Genomic DNA, 23,814 nt, shown 5'->3' on the forward strand with positions numbered 1-23,814 from the left:
CTCGTGTTCCTCCTATTTTCCTTCATCACACAGCGCTCCTGTGGAACTCACCTGACTGCTACACTGTGCTGAGCAGCTCTGAGGTCCCAGTCCGGGAGCTGGAAGCAGTTTGGCTGCTCTCTAGCGATAGCTGTGCGTCAGGACAACAGTCCCAGCAGGAGGCGAACACACTCAGACTTGTTTTAGCTGATCTGCACAAGCACATCAGGCAGACAAACAGCTCTTTGCCTGCCTGTGCAACAAAGCAGCTCAACCTGCAAGCCACCTGCCCTTTGGGTATCTTCTTCTGCAGGAGGAAAGGAGTAAAATTAAGCACAGATAGATAGAGAGAACAGAGTAGATTTGTTAGAACTGTGTAATACGGTCTCATACTTAGCTGTATTCTGGCTCCAACATTTCCATTTCCATTGAATAGTCCAATCCTTCTCCTCTCGCCAATCACTGCAGTGTTTCATCAAGCCCTCCTCTTCCACTCTAGCAGCCTCCAAGAAGCCAACTGTCACGTTCAGACTCATTTCTCCGCATGAAAGTAAAACACATCGAACAGCTGCACCTCACGCTCATCTCAACAACTTTACAAAGTATCTTTCAATTTATTTCACATGTAGGTATTTACATGGGAGGAAATTCACAGCACTGAAAATACAACATTTACACATTCACAGATATACAGGTTTGCACTCTCTCCCCTGTTAAGATGGGGCACTCCTCTACCTTTGTGATAGCAGCAACATCAATTCTCACTAGGTGAAACAACAGGAAGCTGATATAGAGAGAGTGATGCATCTTAAAACTACGTGGTGGCTATATTCTTCAAGCTATCAGAGGGCGGGTTAGTTAACTGACTAAGCTGCCTCTCGCATGGCATGTGCATAAGCTTCTATAAATCGCAAGCGTATGAGTTTATCTGTCTCTGCTTTACCATGCTGTCAGTGATTTTACGCTGCAGGGCTCAGTTGTCCTTGTAGTAGTTATTGAAGTTGATTCGCAGTAGGAAGTCCTCCAAATGCGGCTGGTATCCTCTATTTACAAGCTTTGTCACCACTAGGAGAAAAACAAAAGGCAAAATAAGCTCCAACCAAGATTAACATTCTGAAGTTGGTATCTGCATTTTAATTTAGGGGAAAGAAAGCAACAAAACCAGCCTGTTGCAGAAAGCTGAGGACAGTGGAAACAAACGTGCAATTTTGTATGAGAAAGGTCCAATACCTCTCTGGAATTATAAAGGATTGCAGATTAGATACAAGTTCCAAGTGAAACTGTATTATGCTTTCCCCAGGCTGCTTTCACAAGAGGCTGTGTTCTTATCATTAACACCAACTGACCAGGAAACGTGGCTAGGCCGCCTGGTGACCTCTGAAGGAAGAAGCTCTGCTGAAGCTCTCTTGAGTTATGTCCACGTGAGGGAGGAAATCAAAGAAACTCCTACAACAAACCCTTCGAGCTCCACAGATAAACAAACTGGCTTACTTGTCCTTCATATCCTTATTTAACAGAGTAAAAAAGGCAACAGAAACTCCCTAAGCTCTCCCATGCACTTACAGAAAGGGAATCAGCAAGCAGCAGTAACATGCAGGGAGGAAGGGAAGGTGGACAGTTGGTTAGTAGTCAGGGCCTGCGCCAAAGCCATTGAAGTCCAGACTACTTTGTATTGGCTTTCAATGGATACTGGATCAACACATTGTGAAAGTCTTTCTTCTACAATACACAGTGACTGAAGGAACACGTGTAGATGAACGAGCACAGATTTGTTTTGTAGTGCTTAATAAGGAGGGTGGAAAGAACTGGGTCACTCAGCAAATTTCCTTACGGAATGGTTTATTAATCTCTGTCCATGAAGCAACCATAGATCTCGTAGTATGGGCTTAGGTGGCTCCCAGAGGTGCTCTGACTTCCTGTGGCATTTGGAAGCAGCCATTCTAACTCATCCTGAAATATCTGTTTTTGGTCCTTTGACACCATTTTTGGATACCCTTAAAGAATAAGAAGGGCAACTCATTTCCCAAAGAATATAACCTGACTAGAAATTGTTCTAGAAAAACATCCCTAAGGAGAACAGTTACGTTTCCTTCAGGAACTGCTGAAGGCTTTCTGAAAAAAACAGCAAAGCAAAAAACACCCCCAAAAAACCCCAACCAAACCCCATGAACTACCTTTGTATTGAGGGGAAGGGTAACTGCCTTCTACTAAAGGTACAAGCAAGGCCTGAAGGAGAAATGGAAAAAAAAAATGATGGCTCAACCATTTCTTCCCATCATAGGCTAAGCTGGTAGCAAGAAGGAATTTTACAGTGTTCAAGGATAGAATGTTTGGCAAATGATCCGTACAGCTGAAAAATGCACACCTGGAAAACTGGCTGTGAGCTCCAGGCAGTGCCAGGAGGGTCTCACTGAGCCTCAGTGTAACACTGGAATTAGAATTTCCAAGTCACATAGCAATGGTAGCATTCGGTTAGTACAGAAAGATAGATAAAGCTTCGAGTTCATTTCAGATCTAACAATCTCTCATTGCTGCCAATAAAAAGTTCCAGAAGTCAATTGCAGAGAAAAGAAAAACATAAGCACATATAGAGCTAAATGCTACATCTTTATTTTGGAAATCAGCAAAGATTTATGCTCAGGTTGGGGATATGTGTTAAGATTTCTTATGTGGGTGTTTTAATTAGAATCACTGAATGATTAAGGTTGAAAGACACCACTAAGATGATCTGGTGTTTGCGGAGCAAGACGATGCAGTTTTCATTTAAGAACCCCATGTTCCAACACACAGTAAATGCGCACATCTTCCTGCTGTACTTGCAAAACCTCTTAACTGTTTTTTCAGCTCAGTTGAATGCTTTCTTCTACCACTGTCCCGGAATGCATGCGATTGCTTACCTTTGAATAAGAAGTGAGAGTAATACTTGAAAGTATTGTACGACTGCTGCATCAAACCAAAGTTGGGATGAACGGCCATTTGCTTCCCAGCATCAAAGCTCCACGACTGCGAGATCAGCTGGCTGCGGAACTTCAAGATGAGGCTGAAGATGCTGTGTATGATGTTCATCACTGGGGCAGCCTTCTCAGTCAACAGACCCCTAACAGAACAGTAATAATGTTAAAAATGTAGTCGACATTAGTTGTGTTATAGGAAGAAGAATGCAACAATGGGGCAACAGCCCTTCAGGTTTCCTCTTTAAGTTGCTTTAAATGATAACAAAAAAAATCTGCAAGTCTGCAGCCGACTGTAATGGTGATTTTATAACTCCTGTTCTTCCCATCTCTCTTCTGTCTATCCACTATCATTGCAGTGTATACACTTTAAGAATCACAGGATCACCAAGGTTGGAAAAGACCTACAAGACAATTCAGTCCAACCCTCCACCCATCACCAATAGTTCTCACTAAACCATGTCCCTCAACACAACACTCAAACGCTCCTTGAACACCTCCAGGGTCGGTGACTCCACCACCTCCCTGTGAAGCCCATTCTACTGCCTGACCACTCCTTCAGAGAACTAGTATTACCTAATGTCCAGCCTGAACCTCCCTGGTGCAGCATGAAGCCATTCCCTCTAGTCCTATCACTAATTACACGAGAGAAGAGGCCGACCCCCAGCTCACAACAACCTCCCTTCAGGAAGAAATCAAGTAACTCTAGCTGCTCTCCTCTTATTCCCTCCACCACCCTTCCCCATATAAATAACCCAAAGGCTGTAAGTGTGAGATTCCCATAAGACACATGTCTCCTGCTGTGCTCGTGAATCTGGATGGAGGCATCACGTCATGTTTGTTCCCTCACAGCCTAGTCCTGGGTACCACACAGAATCAGGGGCATACAAAATGTATAGAACAAGCATTTCACATTCTTGAGCCAGGACTGTTTGTGAACACTACGCACACAGAATGAAAACAACGCTCATTAACAGAGGCAATGACAAGGATGCACTGAAAAACAACCGTGCCAGAAGTGCCCTTTGTCTTCAGGCTGGAGCTGCCCAGCTCAAGGGGATCGGAGGCTCACAGAGGCAGAGTGGGAAGCAATTGCAGGGAAGCTGGGGGAATAAGGAGATGGGTAGCTGAGGAAAGTAAGGATCTTGCTATGTGCCAGTGTTTATTTCCCTTCATAAGAACACTTCGACTCTAGGCACTTTCATGTGTAAGAATGACATAGCAGCGTTTATGGTTAGGGAGATGCCAGCTCTGCACACGTACACTGAGCCAAACAGATGGGTAGACTGGCAGGCCCAATAACTTAAATAACTGAAATAAATATAAGCATGCTATCTTGCCTGAAAATGGCTTTGTTGAGGTATTCAGCGTGTGTTCTGTGAATCTCTTCCAAATTGCCCACAGAAGACAGTTTGTTTCCAAATTCACACCACGTAACATGAAGAATCTGATTAGCAATGTAACCTTGAATAACTTTCACAAAATGCTGCATTTCATGTTTATACAGCTGGAGCTGTCGAAACTGAACAGAATTTGATGCATGACTCACTAATGCTGAAAGGAAAAACAGAAATATGTTATCAGTGGAATTCAGTGGGACCATTTAAACCAGGATTTATAAAGGAATGAACATTTCTATTATTAAGACCCATTTAAAATGCTAAGGAAATTTCTTTATTGTGACTTTTGAAGCTTGACATGACTGCTTTAAGTCATGTATATCATCAATTGACAGTCTGAGACTGTGGAGTCTCCTCCTCTGGAGACATTCAAGACCCTTCTGGCCACCTACCTGTGCAGCCTGCTGCAGGGCGCCTGCTTTGCAGGGGGGTTGGACTCGACAATCTTTAGAGGTCCCTCACAACCCCTACAATTCAGTCATGCTGTGACAGCACAAGGTGCTAAGCAGGTTTTTAACAGCATACCCTCCTCTCACTTGTTACACTTACCAGTGCGTTTTAAGTGAAACCACACATCCTTGAGAGTCCACACCATGTGCTTCAACTGAAGCAAAAAGGAGAAGATCTTGTTGTATTTATTCATGCAGCTCTCCGTTATGACAATATTCAGAGGCCAGTCAACCTACAAGAAACAACTGAGCACTGATCATGCTGCATTTGTGTTAGAAATTATTACTTCAGAGACATATTCCATTATTAAGATGTCCAGTCTACCACAGTGCACAAGAACCACGCTATACTTGCAGTACTTCTGCCTTCAGACATACTTCCTTACCTTGTACCTTAGCTCTAAGCAGCTCAGAGCATCAGGTGCATTGGGCTTGAACACTTCTGGAAGGTACTTGAGGGCAAAAGACAGATTGGAAGCAAGCTGGGTGTCACCATGAAGACTGTACTGCAATGCTTTGTTTAGGATAGAATTAAGAACCAGTGGGTTCAGCAGTTCACCAGGTGTCTGTCCTGATCCAAGCTATGGGAAAACAAAACTCTAATTACACATAATTAAAAGAGCTGGCTCCTGCAAACAGGTGAATTAAAGCAAAATGGTGAAGTGGTGGCTGCCCTGCCTTGCCCCACCATTCTGTCTGGAAGTTTTTACTTTTGCAGCAGGGATGAACAAAGAGGTTACAAAGAAACTTCTGAATAATTTATTGTCTCCAGCATCAAGGTACTCTCCCACACAGGCTGATTTCTTTTGATATGCAGGATTGGAGCTTGCTGTGGTTAAGGAGCTGTTTAGCATCCCTGTTGCAGGAAATACAGCTTTCAGGCTTTAGAGGGGCAGACAGCCAGAGCCAGGGCTGGCATTAGCTACCTGACTCCAGTCTGTCCATCTCACAGTGCAGCAGCCTCAGAGGCATATAAATCAAGCTATTCAAGGAGTCCAGTGCTTTTCCTAGTTGCACCAAATGCATTCTTAAGGGGACAGGCAAATGCATGATGTCCTACAGGTATGTTTCTCTACTGACAACCAGATACATGAGATCTGCTCTGAAAGCAATATCTCCTATTTTATTATATTGGCCCACGATGTCACAAGAAGAACACAGTCTCATCAGGCAGTGCAGCACTCTCTTCAGATGTCCCCCCCTCTGCTCTACAGGACAAGTGGCAACATACTCTTCCAGCTTTGGTGCCAGGAGATGAGGGTAGGCAGAGAACAGCAGTTCTCACAGGAAAGAGTGAAAGTGCCTTCCTTAATTGCTGATCTGCCACAGTTAGAAATCACTACTCTCCATGTACCAAATACTCTATTTCTGGGATTACCTGTAAGAAATATTACAGCCTTCCTTGGAATTTCTCTGGGCATGCGCATCCCTTCTCTGCAAAGACCTTCTTTTGCCTCAGACCTGACAAGCTTAACAGAGTTTCTCACTTCTTGACATGGCATAGAGAGGAAAACAGCACAAGCTAGGATTCTGACTCACACCATTCCCTTATTTCTATCCAATTTCAGTCTCGGTTGTCAAGCTAAAACAAATACCCAAAGGCTAAGAAGACGCAGCATGTACCTTCTCAAACAACAGGTCACTGAGCGACTGAGCAAACTCCCCATCTTCCATCAACAGGAAGTGTCTCAGTGCTTCAAAATGCTTCTCTACATTCAGCTCCACAAAGTAGTAATCAACTATTGCTTTGTTCACGAGAGAAACACTACAAGAAAAGCACAGAAAAGGCATTAATCTTACAAGGACCTCCTTCATGTTAACATTCATCTATGGCTACGTTAGGTTAATGCTTCAGTACTTTGATATCCAAGACAGGAACGCATTCACGTAAGTGAAAGAAAATGAGATAAAGCTTATGTTCAAAAATCTTTGCTCAGAATAGGGCACAACTAAAACCCACCACCTCAGTGAACTGGGGTTTGAACTGTACTGCAGAAGTACTATAAGGCTGGTGACACATACAAGAGGCTTCTGACCCTGTAGCAACATTCTGTCAACAGTCTTCTGACTCATTTCCCTCACCTGACCAAACAGATCAAGGAGGACTCTTTCATCCCTGAGAACATCCTAGCTGGTAAAGCAGTGACACCAGGCAATGAAGGCAAGTCTACAGTACAGTTCGTGGTTTAGTGCAAGTACTCAAGCTAGCTTTAAATAAAGTAACTCGTGTACTGGGGATAGACTAATTCTGCCAGAGCACAGCTCAGGCACACACACTTTGCTTTGCTGAATACATGCATCTGTATACACAACTCTGGTAGACAACCTGGATGTTTAAAAATAATGAGATCTTTCTACCCTGAGCTTAAAAATCCAGCACACGCAGAGTTCATAAGTGGAAATCCAATTTTGCAAGACAGAAGATTCTAAACTAGAAGGCATTTCAACCTGTCTGAATAACTGTTTTCATGACAGAAGCTGAACTTTTACATATTAACAAACTTTTGTTTAACATACCATTGGATATACTAACTAAAATAGCCCCACACACGTGGCTTCCCTTAATATTCCAACAACCACAAGAACAGACTCCAGTCAGTTTCAAATCAGCCTTGAAGACAATGGAGTTCCCATAGAAACATAAAACATATTCTGCTCAATATGCATGAGCTTGTGAACAATGTGAACAATTGAAAGACTTTCTTTCTTTCCCCTCATCTTCTACCTACCAAAGAAAGCACGTATCTTGTAAATAATACAGCTGTTTAAAAGAACAAGGAAATGAGTGGTGCGAAACACACTGCTGTGAAATCCAGGAATGTGAGAGCAAATTCTTCCCTTTGAGCCCCTGAACTCCAAACAGACCTTCAGTTTGGTAATTTACACATAGAAATGTATGTGTATATTGCTATTCACAATGTACGTCTGAACTTTGTAGTTTGTAATATACCGGCCACCAGACCACTTCTGGAAGCAAAAGGAAAGTGTAGAAGCACGTATCTATGTGCAACTCTCGTCTCGGAACAGAACTAATGAAGAACATTACATTAATTGGTGTAATACAAATTACATTACGTCTAATATGTACTCACTGAGATACCAGTGGAGCAGTAATAGAACGTTTCATCAGCACAGGCAGAGACAGGAGCTCGCTCAGTTGTACAGCTGTTTCATCTGTTGCTGACTGTACCGTAGGATCCACAGGAAAAGTGTATGATCTTGGGATCACGTGGTGCAAGAGGTGGGAAACTGGGAGTTCTGCTGAATTTAAAAACACACAGACGCTGTGAGTTGCTGAACTTCAGCAATTGGATGATCTATTTCTGTTAGCTTCTGCAAACCCCCCTACATCAGAAAACTAAAGCTCGTCAATGTGTAATTCTCATCTTTGTGCCTAGAGATCTTTTGTTTAGCTACTGCAGTTCATAATAGTGAAAATTTACTGCAAATTCAGATGCTTTTTCCAGCACTTGCTCAAGTTTGCTACACCTTCCTCTTCCTACGACTCCCAGCGGTTCTACTCACACATCAAATCGTAGCTATCTTGGTACTTTTCAATACAGTACTGATCCGATAATGCTTTCAAATAAGCTTGTTCTTTCTTCCAGGCATCTTCCTCTCCCCCTTCCTCATCCTTAGTTTTGGAAGCACTAAGTTCAGAAAATAAAGTTTCTTGAGGCACAGTATCCTGTGGAATTGCTTTTCCAGGTTCTTCTGGCTAAAAGAAAAAGCACGGACAAATTGCTCTTAGGACAGCTGCTGGCTTTGGCTGTTCACACTCCATGTGTTCTTACAGGTAATTGACAAGTTGTTCCATTTGAAAGTAAGACAGCTCATCACCTCTTTTTTGACATGTGAAAACAATACAGTATTACAGATCAGTAAATTAACACAGACTGACACAGTACCTTAAGTGCTACCTTCAATACCAGATCACTCGATTCTTTGAAGGAACAGGAAGTCTTCTGCACTACCAGTTTGTTTCTTACCTGTAAGCTCTGTGATGAATCTGGAGAAGGGTCCTTGTCAACCTCATCTGCAATTACTGCAACTACAAATAAATTAAAGACAGCAATTACTCAGACCTGGTTATAGCGCTCAGTTCATACTTCAGATCTGTTCCCAAAGTTATTCAAAGCTTCCCTAAAGCTTATAGACACCTGGCCAAGTAAGAGCTCCTCCCCAAAGTCCAACACATGCAGTTTTGTGCATGTTCTCTACTCAAGATCACATGAGGTTCTGTTTTACATTTCAGAACCCTTTTATTCCCCCCCCCCCACCCTCAATTCTCTATTTCTTGTATATAGGAGAAAAGAATAAGAACAATTCTTAACTCTGGATTACTCTGGATTCTAAAAGCATTTTAAAACTTGTATAAGGAATTAAGAAATAAGAAGCCATTTTGAACATAAACATTTACAGTAACTTACAAGACCTTTTAAACAAATGCTGACTGGATAAACTTCATTTTGTTTTACCTTCTTGCTTCTCTTCCGTTGTATTTTCCTTTTTGTCATCTTTAGTGTCAGGAGAGACAGGATCAATGTCAGATGGTTGAGACTGTGGTGAAATACTTTCCTTAGCTTGTGATAGTTTTGTTTCCTTTCTAATCTCTTCAGAAGGAGATAATTCTTCATTATATAGAAGCATCTGAACAGTGGAATCAGATGAAGGACCTGAAATTGCTTTACGATGAGGTATGGGATCATCCTCTGTAGATGGAGTCCACTCCCCTATTTGGATGCTTGACTGGGATGCATGACCAAATGGGCTCCAACGAGATTTCAGAGGCTGTGTATCTGAAACTAGTTCTCCAGTTCTGATGTGTGACTGTGAAGAATGCCCATGGATGTTCCAACGAGGTCTAGCTGAGACAACCTCTGACACGTTCTCACCAATCTTAATATTGGCATCAGACACATGACCATGGACGTTCCACCGAGGCCTTACAGAAGCAACATTCGACACATATTCACCAACCCTAATATTGGCTTCTGAAGCATGTCCATGGATGCTCCACCTAGGTCTTGAGGGCTCAACCTCTGAAGCATATTCTCCAATTTTAATATGAGCTTCAGAAACGTGTCCATGAATATTCCATCGGGGTCGAGTAGATTCAACTTCTGAAGTATAGCTGCTGATTTCTATATGGGAGTCTGAAGAATGCCCATAAGGACTTGAACGTGGCTGGTAAGTGTCTACTTCAGGCACATATTCTCCCACTCTAATGCTGGCATCAGATGCATGCCCATGGATGTTCCACCGAGGCCTTCTAGACTCCACATCAAATACATTTTCCCCAACTCTGATGTGCCCCTGCAGAGCAGCAGTTGGCCTGAGAACAGTACTAAAATCATACTCGTTTTGCTGATGTAACAATGTATTACCTTCTCCTTTTGAGACAGGATGATTTTCACTTATTTGAGAAGCCTCTGACAGATCTGAGTTAATACTTCTAAGTGCTTCATCTAGCAGAGATCCTTGTAAGCTAACAGCAACAGGCTGCTCATCTTGTGGCTTTGGTAAGAAATCTTCTATGTTCACACTGGATTCAGGAGAGGAATCAGCATTACATAGGGGACTGCACGTTTGCTCTGAACTCTGTACATTGCCTTCAGACTCTGCGGTTTTAGGCTGAAAAAGCTGATCAGCATTAGTATCTGCCAGCTGTGGCACGGTCAGTGGTTTGTCAGTAGATGTAACAAATTCTAGTCCAGATTCAGATTCTTTCCTGCCAACTTGTTCATTAGAATGCAAAGGTTTCACGGACGATACCTAAAAAGAAATAATTATTACACCATATGACTAGTCACACAATCAAGCTTCTTAATAAGGCTTCATGTTGTTACATGTAAGACTTTAAATTTTCCAATTTTTCAGATGTATTACAGATACAGAGGTAACTACTCACGCTGCTGCTACAGCAAACCTTCTATTTGATGAACTGAACTATGAGATGAACACCCCTTAAAGAACTTGGAACACCTACCTGGAGCTCATGTAGGCAAATAAACTCACCTGTGAATGTGGATCTTCCACAGCAGTGTTTCTATCCAAAGCCAGCTGGCACTGTTTATAAGGAATAATATCTAATTTTCTCCTGTAGCTTCCATCTGGAAGTTTTTCAAGCATTTCCTGTAAGCAAAAATGACAAAACCAAAAGCCTTTAATGCATTAAATACTAGATTTTTCTAAAAATCATTTATTTAAATCTTCTCAGAAAATACCTCAATACGTTTCTGATCTTCAAAGAGAAACTTAAGACGAGCTGTTTCCAACTTATGTCGCTGGATTTTCCATAAAGCTCTTTGTTCCCTACGGGCTGCATCATCAGAAAGTTTGCTATAATGGTCAATTAACTCTTGCCTGAACAAAAGTAAAAACAAAGCTGAGTTACACATTTTCACATAGTAATTTTTCCTCTTCCCTTCTGAAGAATTAGATCTTTCTGCATTTCAGAACTGAGCCAAATAACAAGTAGAGAAAACAGGACCGCAGTGTTAGTTAATACGTTCCTATAACTATGCTTAGTATGTCACTCGTTTTTGTAACTATTTCTGGATATAAGGGAAGAAAATGAAATACCACTAGATACGTAACAAAAGCGTGCCAAATAACTGACTATCGGTGTATCTTCTATCTCCTTTTTATTTCTGCTTTGACATACATATGGCCATTTTTGCAATGGGCTCACATTTTAATTGTAAGACTAACATTTTTACCCAAACTCTGATCAAAACAGAAAACAGCCCGGATAGAATGGGCACAAATCAGTTGATCCCAGGCTCCTAGACCACTAAGCAATCCTACACTCATCCTACAGCTGCAAATATTAACCGTGTAGAGTAGTATCTGAAAACTGCTCATGCCATAAATTGCAAAATAAAGCATCTTTGCCTGAGGTCCTCAGGTGCTTTGGGAGACTACTCAGATAGACTTACCTTGCCTTTTTTTCCAGTTCTTCTTCCAAAGCTTTCAGTCTTTTTTCTCTTTCTCTGAGCTCTCGGGCATAGCTGAAATCATCATCAATCTCCTCTTGCTTTATAGCAAGGCGACGCTGCATAAATATTTAAAACTTAAAAGCCACTCTCAACACTAGCTGTGATGCACATATCTGCAACAAGTTCTTATCTGCATTTCAGGAACGTATCATCACAGAATCATAGAATGGCCTGGGTTGAAAAGGACCTCAAAGATCATCTAGTTTCAACCCCCCTGCTATGTGCAGGGTCACCAACCACCAGACCAGGCTGTCCAGAGCTACATCCAGCCTGGCCTTGAATGCCTCCAGGGATGGAGCATCCACAACCTCTATCTATTAATTCATTTGATTAATTCATATTAATTCACAACACAACCCCTAACACAGAATCATAGAATCACAGAATTATTCAGGTTGGAAAAGACCTCAAAGATCACCAAGTCCAACCGCAGCCTAACCATTAGTACCCTAACTCTAACAACTCTCTGCTACATCATATCTCAGAGCACCACATCCAAAGGCTCTTAACACATCCAGGGACAGTGACTCAACCACCTCCCTGGGGAACCTAGTGTTTAACTACCCCTTCTGCAGAGAAATGTTTCCTGATATCCAGCTTAAACTTACCTTGGCACAACTTGAGGCCATTTCCCCTCATCTTGTCACTTGTCACCAGTGAGAAGAGACCTGCCCCGCTCTCACTGTAAGCACCTTTCATTCAAATTCAGTACAATAAATCAAAATAACCTTTCAATTATTTGTATAAGAAATACACTTAGCCTTTAGAAATAAATACATTAATACCTCTTGGTCTCTTGCAAATTGCTCTTTCAACTTCTGAAACTGCTCACGTTTCTTTGCATCTAAAGCCATTCGTTCTGATTTCTGCCGATCTGTGTTACAATAAGGACACTGTTATTTTACATTAACAAACCCAACGGAACACACAAAAGCACCAAACTCCATCACAACTCACCATTAATGGCTTTCAGTACTTTGCTCGCAGTCTCTCGAGCATGAACAATTAATTCCTGCTTGGCTATTTCCATGCGCAAATCCTGGAAATATCGATCAACCACAAAAAAAAGGTGGAAACACTCGTGTTATTTTAGACTTGACAATACAGCTGCACAAGGTTATTAATCCATGTAACCACACCATAACCATAAAATGGTTATTAAGCCACAATTACAGTAAGCAAAGAAGAACAAAGCAATGAAATTAAGTCTATAGGAAGTTAAAATGATTACTGAAAACTTGTTTGTACTCCGGACCTTACATCAGAACACATCAGTCCAATTTACAGACTACATTCATGCAACGCGTAAGACAGAACTATGAGTATTCTAACAAAACAATCAGCCATGCAAATTATTAAAAGGAGTATTATCTGATTCCTAATGAATTTCTTCCATTAGCTAAACAAGAATCTGAAATCTGTTCAGCGCTTTTCAGTAGCACGGCAAACCTATTGCTGAAAAGAACTAAGATGGAAGTCCAAATCTCCTTTAAAATATGAAAATGCTGACAAATAACAACACGCTGCCTAATGTTTTAAATGTTGTATTCAAGGTCTGTTAACCAACACATCAAACAGCAACTGGACAATAAGAAAATTCTGACCATCAATACAAATTCTGTTAAAGGTACAATTAAGAGTAACTTAAAAAAAGAAATCAATCAAGCAGTAAGTCCTCCAGTCTTCCATTCATTTACCTTTTCCTCCTTGCTTATGGAACTGTACCGAGCAATTCTTTCCATCCGACCTACATACACCGCACAATCTCTCTCTATTTCTTTCAGCTCCTCGAGTGAAAAAATAACGGAAATGCGGGGCACGGGGATATCTGACCAACATATGTAATGCTGGAAAACAGAGAGAAATTTACTTCTAAACACATTCTAGAACTTGTAAAATGTATGATTGTGGATTCACAAGCCAGTACTCCTGGCACAGCCGAGCCGTGGTTTGAAAATGGTTATCAGAGCAGATCTAGGAGAACTAGCAGAGGGTCATCTTGTTTCAGATATCAGTGTTATGACCTGTATCTGACATGGAGCTGCCCAGCTCTTGCATGACATGTCTGACATTAGAAAGACAGAGAATACTTTTTGCTTAAGAATGCCCTCAGACTTCATCTGTGGTTGTTTCCCTGTTAGACATGCACAGAACAGTGTGAGGACACAAAGCAATGTAACCAGTTCTTCCTGCCAAGGACAACACTTGTTCTGCAAAATAAGAATAAAAAGGGACTATTCAAGCTCTTCTTGGAAAGGCAGCGGTAGAGCTGACATACAAGAGCTATGTAGAACTGAGTCAAAACCTAGCAACTAGGGTATATGGAGTGAAAAATGGAAGGCATTGGCTTGGAAGACTAAACATTTCTGCTTTCAGCAGAAGGAAAAGAAGAAATTTAGCACATGCACTGTATACAATAAATCTGATGCTGTTAAAAATGCGTATTTCTGCATCTGAGATATAAGCAAGTAGAGTGTATAATCAGTTCTTGAATATCTGACATTCATGCCTTAGCCTGCTGCTTACAAACCAGCTGTAAATAAAGGAGCTTGCTTGCCAAAAATATAGCTAACCAACTCTGAAGGGACATGGTTTTCTCAATACAATAGGGAAGAACCAAACCGATACTTACCCTGGGACAACACAATTTCAGCAGGTTTATGGTTTTCCCACATATATATACGTCATTAGCAATATGTTTAAGAAATACAGGGACACAATCTTCCACTTCTTTTGAAATCAAGACGTAACCATGAGTCCAGTAATGTTTATCTGCATACGAGAAAAAGAAGTATATATATTTAATTGTTTAATTAACAGCACAGACCGTGTAAAATAGAAACGCTCAGTATGCATACTGTACCTCTGAAACACAGATAGTCCTCATTCACCTGGATCATAAACTCTCCGTAAACATCCCTGAATACACCACTGTATACCCAATCATAGATAAATCTAAAAGAAATGTAATTAAACAATATTGATAATGAATCCTCTCACTGTCTCGCCTTCACCACAACCAACCAACCAGTATATCTTTAAACATCAAAGCACACAAGCCAGAGGAAGAATAAAAACATGCAATTAAATGCTATCACACTGATATTTAAGGTATACATAGTACTTTATCTCTACATTTTTCTCACAGATTATTAAGATCAAAGATTGTCCTAGATAGAACAGGCTTTTTATTTCTGCATATAAATTTACTAAGGAAAAACTAATATTCTCTAGAAACATTCCAGTCACATCAAAAGAGTAGAAAGAGAGAAGCAAGAATCAGAGGTAACTTTGCCAAAAAGAAAAGGACAGGCTATAAAACAAAGACACAGTATCAACCCTTTGCATCTATAGACATTTTTTAATATACATGTAATAACGAGAACACATATTTCAGAGAATTTATTTATGCTTTTACGTATCTCCTCTGTGCAATACCAAGCCTCTAAAGAAATACAAAATACAATTATCTGAACCTACAGATAAAATGTTCAGAGCACCCAGAAGATCTTAATAATTCCAATACTAAAACTAGAAGTTTGGTCAATGCAACGAAAAGGAAACCTTTAGTGCAGGAACCACAGTTTAATTTTGAGGTTGTAAATAAAAGTTAAGAACTTTTAATGTATTAAAACTGGTGTTCCTATTATCTGTTAGAGCAATAACTTTTATCAGTGAATTTCTTTCAGGTTAACAATACTTTCTTCACACGACGGATGCCTCCTTCCATTGCAGCCCTGATGACTGATGTTTTGATAAAGATCTGTGACAAATCATTACTGCTTACTGGAAAGCCCACAAACACATTGGAAATAAGCAGTAGCTTTCCCAGACTGTAGAGCTGTAGGACAAAAGGCACAATTTGCCAGTTTCAGGATTTTATATAAAACCCATATATTGTTACTGATCTGGAAAAGAGAGGGAAAGAAGCATTCAGCAAAATTAATGGCTGTTAATATGTACTCTGCAGAAACAGCTGTACCTTACATCTTTTCTGAAAATGTTAAAAGTCATCGTTAAGTCAGTAGTCAGTGGAGTTGTCAGCAATTAGCAGTTACTCACTAGATTGCTAATTAAAAATTGCTCTTAAACACAATTGTGCAGAGAACAGTTATGGATGTACCTTGTGTACGGTTCACAACTTGTCTTTAACAAAGACAGAAGGACTGGATAATGCTCATTGCTACAGTTGTTGAGGGCCTCTTTGTACAGATATGAAAGCAATTTCACACCCTACGAAATGAAAAATAATACAATGCTAGATGACAAATTCCACTACAACATTAATAACACAAATGGATGAATATGCATATTTAGACCTGTTTCACTACAGCCAGAAGGCAGGATTCATCTTACTTTAGGTATCTGCAGTTAAGATCACTTTATCTGAGCTAGCTTGTGAATGCCCCCTCCTCCCTGGAGGCATTCAAGGCCAGACTGGATGAGGCTTTGAGCAACCTGGTCTAGAGGGAGGTGGGTTGGTCTATAGCAGGAAGTTGGAACTAGGTGATACTAAAGGGCTCTGCCAACCCACACCATTCTATGACTCTAAGTCGCTAGTGATCTCATTCTCACTTTATAATCACCAGAGAGTTGGATTAATTTCATTTGCTACAGACATTTCCTTTACAATGAGATGAAATGAACCTTAGAGGTCTGAGGTCATATCTGCAGTACAGACTAAATACATCACATAATGATCCTGTCTATTTTTGAGAAATATTGTAATTGTAACTGAAATTGAACACAAAAACAGAAAATCTGTTATCACCGTAGGAAATGAAGCACCAGCTCCACCACTGATCCCCAGGGTTGTTGTTCCTATGCCACAAAGTTCAGCCAGATATCTAAAAAACAGTATTAAAGCAGATGTAAGAATTTCAGACAGAAGTCTCTGAGATCGCAGTGAACTGGACTTTGCTATAGCTGAAATTCACACAACCCTACGGTATTATCTGAATAGCAACAAGGATAATGAAGTAACTGAATGTAAAGACTTCACATGTTTTTCCAAGGGAATATAAATAAATCTTTATATGAAAATGCTGGAAGAATACCGAAAGATTATGTAAGAATGGCTGCCTATACTCTCCTGTTGTGTGAAGAAAAAAAACAGACTGCAGTTTGTGTTCTATGGAAAGCTTAAATATTTAACACTATTCTCTTACCTCAACTGACGACCCAGTTTCCTGAAGAGAAAGCTGATTGTCAGAAGACTTAAAGTAGGAGGAGTAGACAAAACACAGGCTCGGTAATACTGAAGATACTTTCTCAGACCACTTGTGAAAGCCTATTGTCAACAGAAAACATTTACAAAGCCTTACTGGTAAAGCTGTTAATAGTTACTTATATCTCACATCAGTTGCACCAGCATGAAAACGAGCCTTTAATAAAATAATTTGCATCTAAAAGTAAGAGGGGCTCGTGTAGGAAAGTAAGAGTCCACATAACTTCAGGCATACGATTAACCAAATGACTCCTTTATACTCTTTCTACATGCCATGCACAAAGCCTGTACCCAGGCACACACTGAGTATTTTGGTTCATCTTCCTTGAATTGCCCTTTTGAAGACCTTCTGATTCTGTAACAGCTTCATTATGAACCCGGGGAAACCTGTTTCCTTACTTCCATTCCTAAATGAAACAGTGGAAAAAACTCCTGTAAAACATCTACTTTTTCCAGCATGAATAAGAATTAAATAAAACTTTTTTATTCAATTTCTATTAACATAAGTGTAAATGAAATACTCAGGAGGCATATATTTTCATAACTAATCCTAAAAGAACTATATGCATTGGAAAGAGAAACGCACCTGGTATCACGCAGCTACATACAGTTCAGAAAAATATAAAGAGGGTTGACAAGTAAAATGCGCACTTAATTCTAAGAAAAAGCTATTAAATAGCATATTTCTCTATTTTAGTATCAATGTAATGTGTGCAATGTTATATATATACATACTGCATTCAGAAAGCTATTATATTTTAAAGTTATACATTTTCACATATAAATGCTTTTAAATTCCATCCCTTTAGATCTCAACAAAACCACGCATCAAATCACAGCTCAAGTAATGAAGAGCTTTCATTTGTTGCTTTGGGGCAGGCAAACCCTAAGTACCCACAGCTCCAATTTAAACATGGCTCCACAGTGTCATTGTTCCTTGCTGACCTAGGATACATAAATACACGTATTTGTATTGAAAATACTTTGCAGTTCTGCAGAAGGCAGAAATTCCAGCCTTTTATGAAATCAAAGTTGTGTTCTCTACCTAAAATAACTGGCCCATTAAATGTAAGTGATTTGACACAATGGTGCTACCTGAAACACAAGCCCTTTGCTGTACGAAGAATCTAAGACTGGCTGAAGAGAGAAGCGACTCAGCCGTGTGTAGTAGGTTCCATATTCCGCAACTTCTGAGAGCAGGTTGTGCATTGTCTCTGGCGAAGTTCCAGACACATAAATCCCCTCCTTTATTATAAATGTTTGAGCAGCCTAAAATGAAACAGGAGAGGAAAACAAACAGGCTTCAAATGTTACCTGGCTGCATTCTGACTTAAAACAGCAAACATTTAGAGACGAATTTTCAGCATAGGTACTCTGGTAAGTCATACTATGTATGTAGGAAAATAGAATAAGAGTACGAAATTGTAGCAAAATTTCAGAAGTGCATTTTCAAATATGTCAAAAAAGATTAATTATAACAATTTTTCATGAAAACCCAGCCTACAACATTATTTAAACTTCTGTTTTCCGTAATTAGCTCATTTTTGCTAATTACTTTGACAAATACTTGCTCCCTGCCTCTTGCAGTAAGTCGTTATTGCAATGTACAGATGTGATGTTATTGTAATTAAGTCACACTCGTCCTCTTAAAACAACTGTGAGATCTCAAAATAAATCATGTATTGAAAAGGAGGTATCTAAAAAGAAAAGAAAAAGAAAATGCAACTGTGAACTGCAGTTAAATATATTTCATACCTGGTTGAGTGAAAATGTAGTGGATACCACACCGATGAGGACATTCAAGACATCCTTCACTAGTTCAGGTTCCCTCATCAGCACAAGCTGTGGAAGCTGAAGTACAGTACTACTGAAGAGCTGCATTTCCCCCTCTCGGAGTTGGTAGAACTTGTCAAAAGCTTCTCTCCCAGCCTCAGTAAGGTACGGCTCCTCCTTTTTACCAGGTGGGCTGCCAGAGTGAACAAAATATTGGAAGGCGATTGTATGAGAAATAGATCTACCGCTTCCCAGCAGGGATTACCATCCCCTCCAAAACAAATCTCCCATCCAACTCTTCTAACTGTTCAGAGTTCTAGCAGCATTTCTTACAGGAAAGCTTCAGGTATGAGGTCTGCACTTGGCTTTTAAGATCCTTAAAATCTAAATGGTAACAAGAAAAACAGTTTTTCTTCCTATGAACAAAGCCAGAGAGTGCTACAGTGGGTCTGGGAAATCAGGGAACAGAAGTGACCTTAAGCTCAGGTTTGAAAATTTCAACACTATATGGCACTGCAACAGATGCATCTTCAGACCATTACTTCAACTTCAGAAAACATACACAAGTTTTGTTGAGAAACGGGTGTGGTGCTGCTCAGCAGGAACAGGAGAAAGAAATCTGCCACTTTTCCCTTCCAACTCAGGGAACCAAGGAAGCTTTTAAGGAGGCTGCTTAGAGCATTCTTTCAGGAGAGGAAACTCAATGGCTGGAAGAACTACAAGTCAAATACCATCAACTATCGGTTAGTGATTGCTCTTTGGGTTACAGACCCAAGTATCAGTTAGTGATTGCTGTTTGGGTTACAGACCCAAGGAAAAGGAACGCAATACTGGGAGGTAGAGGTTTAATTCTCCTAGCAGTTTCTCTTCTGAATCTGAAAATATGAAATCATTTTAGGTTGAAATAAACTGCACTGTGTACGTGGAGATACTAGTTAGGAAATGTTGCATTTCACACGATCAGAAAGTGTTGCCGTAACTCCTTCAGTTTTTAGGACAAAGGCGATTTTCTCTCTTCCCATGAAACAGATGCAATCTAAAGGCTGGTTCGCTGAAATGGCATGATCTCAATCACTAATACACATATTGAATTCTATGTATTAAATACGCAGTATTCCTATTGCACGTTTAACTCCTATACTGAGGTCATTCAGAACTAAGATGAATTGCACCTTCATACATTCACATGTGAAGCACAGGAAGTTTGCCAACATCATCCGATACATACTATCCAATTCTTTCCCAGCACCTCCGTTTGCTCGGCCCATATGTAAGCACTGCATCCCACAGATCTATGTCTGGAGTCATGCTTGGCTCTGACTGAGAATCAGGAGTCAGATTGGATGCCGACTGGAATCCTTCATCTTCTGACTGGTCTATGCTTTGAGGAACCTGTGGGAGAGAGTTCAGGCTTTACAAATGAAAACGTTACTGGAGAAATGTATGTTGATAAAGATTTTGCTATTATTTGTGATCAAGTGATTCAATACGACTCAGCCAGTGCCCACTCCTTTCATCTCTAAGTTTCTCCTTAAACATTCCTTCACTTGTTCCATTTCCAAAGGCACCAGTGCCTAAATATAAAGCAACAATCAGTCACCGCTGCAATAATAATGCTAAGTTTCTTAATGTTAAAATGGAAACTTACTCCTTTGTACGTGTGCAGTTCTATAGAGAATAAAATGGCCCTGCTCAGAAAGTCTTTTAAGCAGATTATTAACGATAATTCTTACAATTTGTACAAATGTTGTTAACGGTTTGTTTTCTGATGCTTATTCAGATACAAAAAACTTGCAAGTGTCCAGGCACTGCGTGTGCCACACTCTGATCTCAGGAGTTGTACGTGCAGAACAGTGCCCAAGTTCAGTAAGACGATGACATCCACACAAAAAACACAGCATGTTCTTCAAGAAATCTCACATCCCACAGTCTGATGGACAGTACAGCACCTAACAAGAAACATCCGTCTCCTCACAGTTAACACATCTGTACACGTACAGGGCTTTTTTAATGTCTGAATTCCAGTTTCAGTTAGGACGTTGAGTTAAGGAATTGCAAGAGGTATCCATATGTTGAGTAGAGAGAACAAAGGAGGATTAAAAATAAAAGAGATAGTAAAAAACTTACCAACAGTAAGAAATGGAAAGATAGGAAAAAAAACAACACAGGTGCATTTGTCTAGTACCTCTATAAGAATATAATGTAGCAAAAATGAATGGACTGGACAGTAGAAGACGCAGTATAAACTACACACTGCAAAGGTAAAAGGACAGCAGGACGCAGGAGGTTTGATGAAATATAATAACTGAAAAAAATGGCTCAAGATATAAAAGTCACAAGGAAAATACACATTGGGTCACATAATCTGAAGAGCAAATCATGCACACTCAGGCAGTAAAGCTTATGCGGTCAGGAACAGTAACAAACAACCAACAATGCAAAGAAGTTCAATACACAAAGCAGGCAAAAAAAAAATGCAAGCAAAAGATTACTGGGGTGGAAAAGGCACATATATAGCTGATGGCTTAACTTCCCACAGCCTATAGCCAGCCACATGACTTCTTTATATAGTTCTAGGACAAGACCTACATCTTCATTATCATACATCTCTGCAGCACAAAAGGAACAAGGGATCACTGCTCTAGCTTACATTCCAACACTGTTTCCATTGCACATGAAATTACTACCTATGTTCACACAAACAAGTTCAAAACACCATACTGAAAACATGCATAGACTCTGAGTCCAAAACAAATGATACCATACTTTAATTGCAAGTCCAGACAAATCTGCATTGTCAGGCACTGGCGGCAAATCCAACTTGATGTCCATGTCATAAGTACGGCTGTGGACAAGAGCACCAAAGAGCGAGACACGTGTTTCTCTCTCAAACTTGTCCCCAGCAGGATAGTTCTGTGAGAACAGCCCTATGGCAGGGAGTCCTGTTCCAGGGGCAGCCTCCATGATCTGAAGCGTCTTCTGAATTGAGTCATTGAACTGACATTCTTCGTTTGTTATTAGATTCTGTATATCAGCTTCAAACACGCTTACATCATAATAATCATAACCCTGATACTTGACATTTCTCCCGACGTATTTGTTGTTCAGAAAATAGTCCTTTTTTTGTGGTACAAGCTGCGGGGGACCCGTTCCAGCAAGCTGTACCAAGAGATCCAGGACAGCATTAACCTCAGTAAATGGCAAGCCCTCAGCTGCTTCCAGCTCCTCCACGAGACTCTCCAGCCTATCTGCCTGAGCTCCTAGGCCACCGACTCTCAGGTTGAAAGACAACATCAAAATCTTGTTTTTAACTGGAAACCTGGAAATGTTTGATTGCAGCTTACGAGCTTCATCTTGAAAAAGGTTTATGAACAGAGTGTTATATGCAACCCTCTTCAGGTTTTGCTTAGCCTCCCTCTTGCTGATCTTCCGCCTACCCAGGTGCACCTTCCATGGCAAACCCGTCAGGTGTGCCTCACACAGGTCATTGAACAGCTGTGTAATGCTCTCCATTTCTAGTCAAACCGTGAGGCTATAGCAGTTAGCTTGACAGCGGGTCTCTGGTTTCATGTGAAGATCTGGAAGATATCAGAAAAAAGAGGAGATGCTCATGACGTAACATGACAAGCAGGTGAGCATGTTTTAACTGAGCAAAGCAGCCCACAATCACAGGATAATTAAGGTGGAAACAGATCTTTAAGATTACCCAGTCCAATCATCCACGTACCACCAATACTGCCCGCTAAACCAAGTCCCTATACATGACACCTACATGATTCTTGAACACCTCCAGAGACAGTGACTTTATCACCTCCCTGAGCTACAAGTTCCAGTGCTGGACCACTCTCTGAGAGAAGAATTTTTTCCTAACAACCAACCTGAACCTCTTCTGTCACAGTTTGAGGCCATTCCCTCTCATCTTATTGCTGTTACCCAGGAAAAGAGGCCATCCCCCATCCTGCTACAACCTCCTTTCAAGTAGCTGTAGAGGGCAACAAGGGCTCAGTGCCCTGAGCCTCTACTCCAGACTGAACAATCCCAGCTCCCTCAGCTGCTCCCCATAAGAGTTGCACTCCAGGCCCCTCACCAGCTTCACTGCCCTTATCTGGACTTGCTCCAGGGCCTCAGTGAGGAACCAAAACTGAACACAGTACCCAAGGTGTGGCCTCACCAGAGCTCTATACAGAGGGAAGGATGATCACCTCCCTGCTCCTGCTGGCAACGCAGATTCTGATACAAGCCATACAGATGCCATTTGCCTTCTTGGCCATCGGGCACACCGTGGGCCCATGTTCAGCCAAGTGCTGCCCAGCACTCCCAGGTCCTTCTCCCCTGAACAGCTTTCCAGCCACTCTGCCCCAAGCCTATAGCCTGTAGTATTGCCTGGGGCTGTTGCAGCCAGAATGCAGGACCCGACACTCGATCTTCAGTAAGATTTCATCCCACTGGCCTTGTCCAGATCCCAAATGATAACAAAAAATCCTGACCCAGTACGTATTTAGGACACGGGCTATAACAGCACTGCCATGACTTAGACCGCAAGCTCATTTTATAGCGATGTTTAACTCCAGAAGCCTGGTTTTGCAGAGAAGCCCGCCTGACCCAAGGCCTTTGGGAACAGTCCCAAGCGAGCCCTCCAGCCACCAGCCGCCGCCCCAGCACCGCACCTACATGAGGGCACAGCCGCTGCGGCACCGCGGGGCGCAGCCCGCCACCCCCCGGCTGCACGCACTCCCCCCATCCCGCGCACATCCCCGCCCGCCGGGGAGCCCAGCCGTCCCCAGCAGCTCCCACCCGGCCCCGCCGCAGCTTCGCTACCTGCGGGTGTCCCCCGGCGGCCGCCGCCCGCAGTTCGGGCCGCCCCTCAGCTCCCCTGCCTCAGCGCGGCCGCGGCTCCCGGCGCCGCTACGTCACGGGAATGCGACGGCGGCACCCGCGGCCCGGAGCTGCTGCTCCGCCCCGCTGCCAGCACCGCCCCTTGAGCGCCCGCGTCGGCAGCTGCCTGTAGCCATCGGGGCTGCATCGCCCTTATGA

At 41.5% G+C, this 23,814-nt stretch overlaps 1 protein-coding gene across 1 annotated transcript; it reads right to left on the reverse strand.

Moving 5' to 3' along the window:
• Positions 1-338: 338 nt before the first annotated feature.
• On the reverse strand, positions 339-23,710 carry TUBGCP6 (tubulin gamma complex component 6). Its single transcript, XM_072356299.1, has 26 exons — positions 23,599-23,710; positions 21,547-22,358; positions 20,009-20,172; positions 18,763-18,973; positions 18,103-18,276; positions 16,949-17,070; positions 16,552-16,627; positions 15,904-16,013; positions 14,644-14,735; positions 14,413-14,552; positions 13,478-13,627; positions 12,738-12,819; positions 12,566-12,654; positions 11,721-11,836; positions 11,007-11,145; positions 10,798-10,914; positions 9,258-10,554; positions 8,769-8,830; positions 8,305-8,497; positions 7,872-8,040; positions 6,403-6,544; positions 5,166-5,360; positions 4,880-5,012; positions 4,271-4,484; positions 2,877-3,076; positions 339-1,044 (listed from the first exon to the last, which is right to left on the reverse strand). The coding sequence occupies exons 2-26, from the start codon at positions 22,291-22,293 to the stop codon at positions 953-955; spliced, it is 5,226 nt and encodes a 1,741-aa protein (XP_072212400.1). The 5' UTR covers positions 22,294-22,358; positions 23,599-23,710; the 3' UTR covers positions 339-952.
• Between the last annotated feature and the right edge of the window lie 104 nt (positions 23,711-23,814).

This window comes from Excalfactoria chinensis, chromosome 1, assembly GCF_039878825.1.
Source record: "Excalfactoria chinensis isolate bCotChi1 chromosome 1, bCotChi1.hap2, whole genome shotgun sequence".
NCBI lineage: Eukaryota > Metazoa > Chordata > Aves > Galliformes > Phasianidae > Excalfactoria > Excalfactoria chinensis.